This window comes from Alexandromys fortis, unplaced genomic scaffold, assembly GCF_014885135.2.
Source record: "Alexandromys fortis isolate MF-2015 unplaced genomic scaffold, M_Fortis_MF-2015_v1.1 scaffold_23, whole genome shotgun sequence".
Taxonomy (NCBI): domain Eukaryota; kingdom Metazoa; phylum Chordata; class Mammalia; order Rodentia; family Cricetidae; genus Alexandromys; species Alexandromys fortis.
The window spans coordinates 2,112,540-2,119,516 of record NW_026067907.1 but is presented as its reverse complement, the minus strand read 5'-3'; the positions used below and the strand labels follow the sequence as shown (position 1 = coordinate 2,119,516).

At 39.4% G+C, this 6,977-nt stretch overlaps 1 protein-coding gene across 1 annotated transcript; it reads right to left on the bottom strand.

Annotated features, from left to right (window-relative positions):
* Window positions 1-441: 441 nt before the first annotated feature.
* Vip (vasoactive intestinal peptide) lies at window positions 442-6,187 on the bottom strand. The gene is made up of 6 exons (XM_050135836.1): window positions 5,860-6,187; window positions 4,558-4,674; window positions 2,682-2,804; window positions 1,758-1,862; window positions 1,280-1,411; window positions 442-487 (listed from the first exon to the last, which is right to left on the bottom strand). The coding sequence occupies exons 2-6, from the start codon at window positions 4,662-4,664 to the stop codon at window positions 442-444; spliced, it is 513 nt and encodes a 170-aa protein (XP_049991793.1). The 5' UTR covers window positions 4,665-4,674; window positions 5,860-6,187.
* Window positions 6,188-6,977: the final 790 nt, after the last annotated feature.

The window sequence follows — 6,977 nt, the reverse complement described above, 5'->3', positions numbered from 1 at the left end:
GGCATTTCCAGAGTGAGCTTCTGGGTTATCTTAACTGAAGGTCTAACAGGCAGTCTTGGGACTAACTCTTAAATGAATAGAAGCAGCATGAATTGAGTCTCCAGACTAAGACAGTATCCCTCATGAGTGTGAGTCAGGATCCTGTGTGTTTTAATTCCAGCACACACATGGGAGAAAAGGGAAAAGCCAAACTCCTTATGGTGACAGGTGCCCTTGTCATAATGAGAACAGAGCTGGTGTGCACTGGGGTGCAATAGGCCTCAGGTAGAGGTGTTATGCAGAGTAGATAATATCTCCAGATAGAGGGAAATTTAGACCTAGGATATTTTTGTCGACTGGCTCCTTCCTGAGTCTGTTCTTCACAGTAGCTGTGAGCCTACAGTAAGAAACCGTAGGTGCACTTACCTCTGATCTTCAGCTCTCCCCAAAGGAGCCTCTTCATCATTTTTCTAGCTCTTCAGGGAAGTCTGGAGAACCTCCCTCACTGCTGCAGACCAGAAGGAAAATGCATGTGTTAAAATTCTCAGCTGAGGAAAGTTCCAAAGAAACAATTATAACACCATGACTAGGTCATTATCTATGCCCTGCAAGATGCACTGGTGGTAAACAATGATCTCTGCAGATAGTGATTGCCTGTGAATTGTCTAAAATCAGTCTTATGGAATTATCACTTAGTGGGCCAAGAGGATACTCTTGTCTGATTTCACTCGAACAGAATTATGTTTAAGGCTCACTGTTCATACAAAGATACCAGAGTGAGAAGAGAGAGCACGCTACCCCTTATCACTGTGCCCAATATCTGTACACTATAGGGACAGGTGCTTTTTGAACAAACACACAGATGACTCACAATTAAATGTGGTAAAGCGAGGTTGTCGGATACAAATATGATACGGTTCTCCTGCTTGCCAAAAATTGCTGATTGTCCTGCCCATGTTTTAAAAATAAACACCTGATTAAACTGCTGCCTGATTCCAAATAGCCATCATTTCCCAACCGTGTTGATGTGTAAATTCAAATGAAGTAACCTTTGAAGGCAGGTGTGTCCAGGTCAGCATTCACAGACATACTGCTTTCTAATGGCTTTGGACTGACATTCGTGTCCTAGTATTTTAACGTTTGCCAGGGATGTCTGATATCAGCCTGAGTTGAGAATGGGTGAGCAGTTCACACAAGGCAGGCAGTGTGACGGAGAAGGAAAGAGGTCCCCAGACAGAGCTGACAATCTGAATGTCCATTACACATTCTCACTTCCCCAGGTAGCTCTCTTTTCCCTTACCTCCTCTTTCCATTCAGAATGGAGTTCAAGTATTTCTTTACTGCCATTTGTTTCCTGAGGCGGGTGTAGTTATCCGTGAAGACTGCATCCGAGTGCCGTTTGATTGGCACAGGGTCTTCTGAGATGTTACTGCTAAAAACGAAGTGAGGAAAAAGTGAAAGTCAAGATGTCAATAGTAAGGAGGAGATGCATCAGTGCTCTGGACTTTTTCTCCTACTGAGTTTGGCACAGTTTGACTAGTTTTAAATTAGCTGCTTAAGAAAGATGTGTTGAGTCATTAAGTACCAAAGCTTTATTTCACTGGGGGGGTAGGGGAATTGGTGGGTTTTATTTAATAGCATGCATTATTTTTCTCTAAATAAATTGAACATTATCAAAGGGTTGCCAATCTTGAGCAATGAAAATAACATTCAAGAAAGGAAAATAGAATTTGGAGATAGAGCATTTATTTAAAAAAAAAATAGTAAGTCCTCTTTACCTGATTCGTTTTCCAATGAGTGACTCAAGGTATTTTTTGGCAGAGATCTGACCCAGAAGTCTACTGTAGTCGCTGGTGAAAACTCCATCAGCATGCCTGGTGTTTCTGAAGCAAGGAAGCAAACACATGATGGCTTGGGAAAACCTCTTGCAGAGGTCACCAAAAAAAAAAAAAAAATCTGCAAGCTACTTACAGAACTGGTCACTAAAACTTCAGTCAAAAGTGAAGTCTCCTAACACCATAGCAAAAGGAAATTCCTAGTCACTTGAAGCAAGATATAAACTAGATGATTCTAGCCCAACATCTTGAAAAAGTGAGCTATTTTAGGTACATGCTTCATTTTTATTCCCTGACAAGATATTTAAAACGGATTTTTAAATAAATTTTGCTTTAAAAATTCAGTTATAGTTTCTATATATTTATGTATTTTTTAATGTTGCCTTAAATAAAAATACATACAATGAAAAAATATGTTAATTTGGTCAAACTCACCAGTATTCTGTATTTTAATTATTCTTTTCCACCAAAAATAATGGGGAGCAAATCTCTTGCGATAGAGCAGACAGACCTTAGGTCCACGAGTGAATCCCATAAGCCCACGGGAAACCTCTTTTATACTTTATCCTTAGTGTGACGCCATTTGGTCTGTTCTGAAGCACGACTCTAGACAGTCAGCTGCTCATGTGAACAGCACTGTTGGCTGTCTGGACCCTTTGCTCCTGTTTCCTCCTGGAATCCTGACTGGCAGTTTGACCTGGCGTTTGTCTAACCTGAGCTGTTGAAGTGAGGCTCAAAGGCTGCAGGGAACTTACGTCAATCAAGCTGAGCCTTGAGTCAGAGAAAGCTATCCCTCGGTAAGATGAAACTAGGATATTTAATCTTTTCAAATGTGCTTCCTCGGTAGATAAATGAGAGAGAACTTACCTGGATACATCATAATAGGGTGTGTCGTTTTCCGCTAAGGCATTCTGCAAGATGTCAGTGTCTGCTTTTAATGAGACTTGATCAGGATCACTTGCTCCTTCAAACTGCATCCTGTCATCCAACCTATTAAGATAAAACACACTAGAAATGCAATCCTGTCCTCTCGTAGAAGACGGTATTTGTGGACCTGCAACTATTTAGAGCAGGAGAAAAAGATATTGGGACACATCATCCTTCTGCAAGACAAGAATAGAATAATTTGACTCTATAGCTTCCATGTTTAATGAAGATATAAGCAGTAATTTTGTGTGAGCTCACCGAAATGAAATCATTCAACTTTGATAAGCTTTCTAAACCAAACATAATTTCTACATAATTCAATTCTAGCGAAGCCGTAAGCAAAGCGCATTGCTTCGGTGTACCTGACTATGTCCTTTTGTGATGCAGCATTAACAGGTAGGATGTGTTATACAAGATATAGATAAACAAAAAGCGAGTATTCAATATGAAAACTGATATTTATGTGAGTGTTGCTGACTGCTCATATTCAGGAGAGGAGCAGCACACAAGCTGCTTTTCTCTCTCTAGTTCCCGGATGTGTACCACTAAGCTTTATGCCATTGATCAAACCAACAGATCTCCACATTTGTGAGTGGTTATTACAAGACAGTGAATTTAATGTGACCCGCCAGTTCCTCATATTGCACGTGTTAGCACATTCTTGTTAGAAATGCATTATGCTGTACTACAACATAAGAATTGTCTTTATGACATATAGAATATAACCTACTTGTGGATGCATGTGTATTTTTAATATCAGTGCTACATTGAAAGTGTGTGTGAGAGAGAGAATGTGAGTGTGTGTGTGTGTGTGTGTGTGTGGAGGGTGTGCGTGTGAGCATGAGTGTGTGTGAGTGTGAGGGCGTGTATGTGCAAAATTAGGGTTAACCTCCAAAGAGTTTCCTCTCATGGGCACTTTGTATCTCTGGGTGTTGAGAAGCAGTCCTCCCTAGCCTGGGGCTGAGCAGTCAGCGTGGATTTCAGCATTCCTGTGATTGTTCCTGTGACCTAGATGTGAGTACTGGGACTCTAGCTGTCAACGCATGATGGGGTGACGTGTTATACAATTTCCAGATCAATAGCTGAGAGATTATTCATTCTACTGAGCATAAGAAAGGACAAATAACCAAAGGGATGGTTTGCCTTTAGATGCCAGTGATTCTGCAGATTAGAAAGGGCAAGGGTGAGTAGATTATTAGCATAAATCTATTCTACTTTAGGTTAAATTGAGTTGTGGTATGCTTTACGACTGTGAAGCATGAACTTCAACACATCGAAGAGTAAAGCTAAGAACTGGTGTGTCAAACACCAATGCTGTGAGGATTGTAGCTTAGTACATACACTTCCTCATCCTCACTAATATTGGCAAGGTGATTTTTTCCTAGACCCATTTCTGCCCAGTACGATTTCATGTGTGTATCTCACTAATGAACTATTAATATTATAGTCATTTTATTAAATGTAAATTTAAATGAAGTTGGCAAGTAAACAAATATTTTTTCTACCAGATAAAGAACTGACTGGAGATGGAAAAACATAGGATTTTGTTTGTTTTCTAACACTAGTTTGGAAATGGGACCCATCTGGTATGCAAAACTGATGTTGTCTTTCATGTCCAGAAGGTAAATTCTGGATCCCAGAACAAGCTTTCCGAGTTTGGTTGGAAACAAATTTGCTTAGTATTATAATCAAAGTATTGAAATAAATAGTGTACAATTTAAAATGCAGCACTCTCCGAGATGTCATATGGGAAATCTCATTTAGATCCTCAGGAAATGCCTGAGTTGAGAGTGTACTTTCCTGGAATGAAACTTACCTCCCAGCAGAAGGTGGTCCAAAGAGAGGCCAGGCCAGGGACCGAGAAGACAGCACACTGAAGAGCATCAGGAGCGCCAAGAACTGGGGCTTGCTTCTGGCTTCCATCTCGGTGCCTCTGGAAAGAGAGAAGGTGCTGGCTCTTCCAGTCACTCTTGGCAACATTCTGAGGGCCTAGCAATACTGCTAAGAGCTCTTATGAAGTTGAGAAAAAGTCATTTCCTCTTCATAAAAATATCAAATTTGTTGCCATAAGATTACTTTTAAAAATAAAGATTTTCCTTGGGTTAAGACATCTGAATACAAGCGAATTTCCCTTTTGTCTTTCCCTCAGCAGACACTCAGGCACCGTTAGTGCTTGTTCAAGACTACACTCCTGCTGTGCTGCAGATAAACTAACTCCAGACTCAGTGTTTGGATAGCACAGTTGTAATATCCAACCTCCGTGTCTTTTCTGGTGAAGGAAACAGCTTCAAGGAATTTGTTGGTGTTTTTCCCCTTTAAACTTCAATGTCTGATTGCTATAAAACTGGAGTGTTACCGGTGCACTTAATGATTTCTAGTGAGTTATATTCACAAGTTTGAATGTTTATGTGTACATATAGAATAAAAAGTATAGCTCTGCATCATTAAGAAAAATCTTGTATACATATGATAGTTAAATTCTTATTTTCCCTGCATGCATTAAAGATATCACTGCAAATCCACAAATGAACTCAAGAATGAAAGCTGATGTCTCCAGAGTCACTCAGCATTGTTACAAGTTTTCCCAGAACATCAGTGTGTGTGTGTGTGTGTGTGTGTGTGTGTGTGTGTGCGCGCGCGCGCAGAACCCATGCGTCTTGCATTCGTCCATACACACATTGTATTTCTAAAAGCTTTCCAGCATAAATACAGGTGTTCAAAGATTTTGTCTCTGGATAACTAAAAGTCACAGCATTTAAAGAAAAGCACTTTAAGCAGAAGTTAAAAGCCTCAAAAATAAAGGCAGCAACTGGACCCTTTGGTCAAAACTCCACATACAAGCAAACTCATCTTACTTCGCTTTTTAAGATGCAATATTTAATAAAGGCAATATTTAAGGAAGACTAAGAATCTTCTAAACAGATGGGTTCATATGAGAGAAATTGAAGCATCTCTACCTTTATCAAGTGGCTTATTGTTATTATTTTATTTCGTTATTGCAAAAGATAAACACAGTAAAATTCTTCTTAAGACAGAAAATTTAAAAAAGAAAGAAAAACCTCTCCTATACAAAGTCCCACAGGCAGATAGGAAGTGAAGAAGGGAAGGTTTTACTTACCCTTGGCTGTTTCCTTGAGGCTGGGCTGCTTTCAGGGAGAGTAGGAGCTGTCTAGGGTGCTGAAAGTCCTGGCCGGGAGAAGGCTCCACCAGTCTGTCCTGGTCCTGGGGAATGGATGGCTGTTGCCTGCTAGAGCTCTGCACTCCAACCTGACCAGCATTTCAAAGTCCCTCGTTTTATAAGGCTTGTGCTTGGGGCTGAGCAATCAGAAGGCTGCCCGAAAGACGTCACAGTGGTGATCCCATGGGATGAACAGGTCTTGAAGTTCTTATTAAATTGTCATCATGCCTGATTTATATACATTTATAGCAAACAAGTTCAAGATAGAGGAAATGTACTGTTTGAAACAAAAACAAAAATTAAAACTAAAAAGTGCCAAGCTGGATATGCAATACTTTATTCTTTGTTTAGTTGTCATGAATTAGAGCATGATTATAATGTCGTCGCTCAGGGACTAAGGCATTGCTTAGAAAATGAAAACTTCTTGTAAAAAGATGCAGAAAACAAACGCTTGTGTGTGTTATGCTTACAGTATAATTCTTCTTGTTCCATGAAGTGTCAATTCCCTTAATACCTTTTTATCTTTATGCTCTTTATTCAGATCAGAATTATCATTTTATTGAAACATATCTTAATTTTAAAAGCAACCATCAATGATTTTGCATCTTTCTGCTATTACATTTTCTTTATGTTGAAGCTAGTCCTCAGGGAAAGTTCCTTAAGTCATAAAGATGATATAGTATGGACACCATTTCTTAAGCAATGACTTTATCACTCTTCCATATTGTAATTCCCACTACTTCCCTTCACATCTTATAGTAAAGGTTTCAGAAATAAATGATGATCAGACTATACACTCCAGGGGTTGAATTTCTCTTTCTCTTCAAAAGCATGCTCCTCATTTTATGTCTTTGCATAGTGTTGAATCTCTTCGTTTCCTACACTGCCTTCAAAACTCACCCCTACTTCAGAATTTTGACATTCCTGACTCAATCACTTTTCATAAAGGTGGTTTCAAATATCAGTTGGTTTGAAATTTTTGTAGAGTACTGTGATGAATGCTTAATTTTTGCTGTTGATTTTGCACCCAAAGAAGTCGGACATACATTTTAATTGGG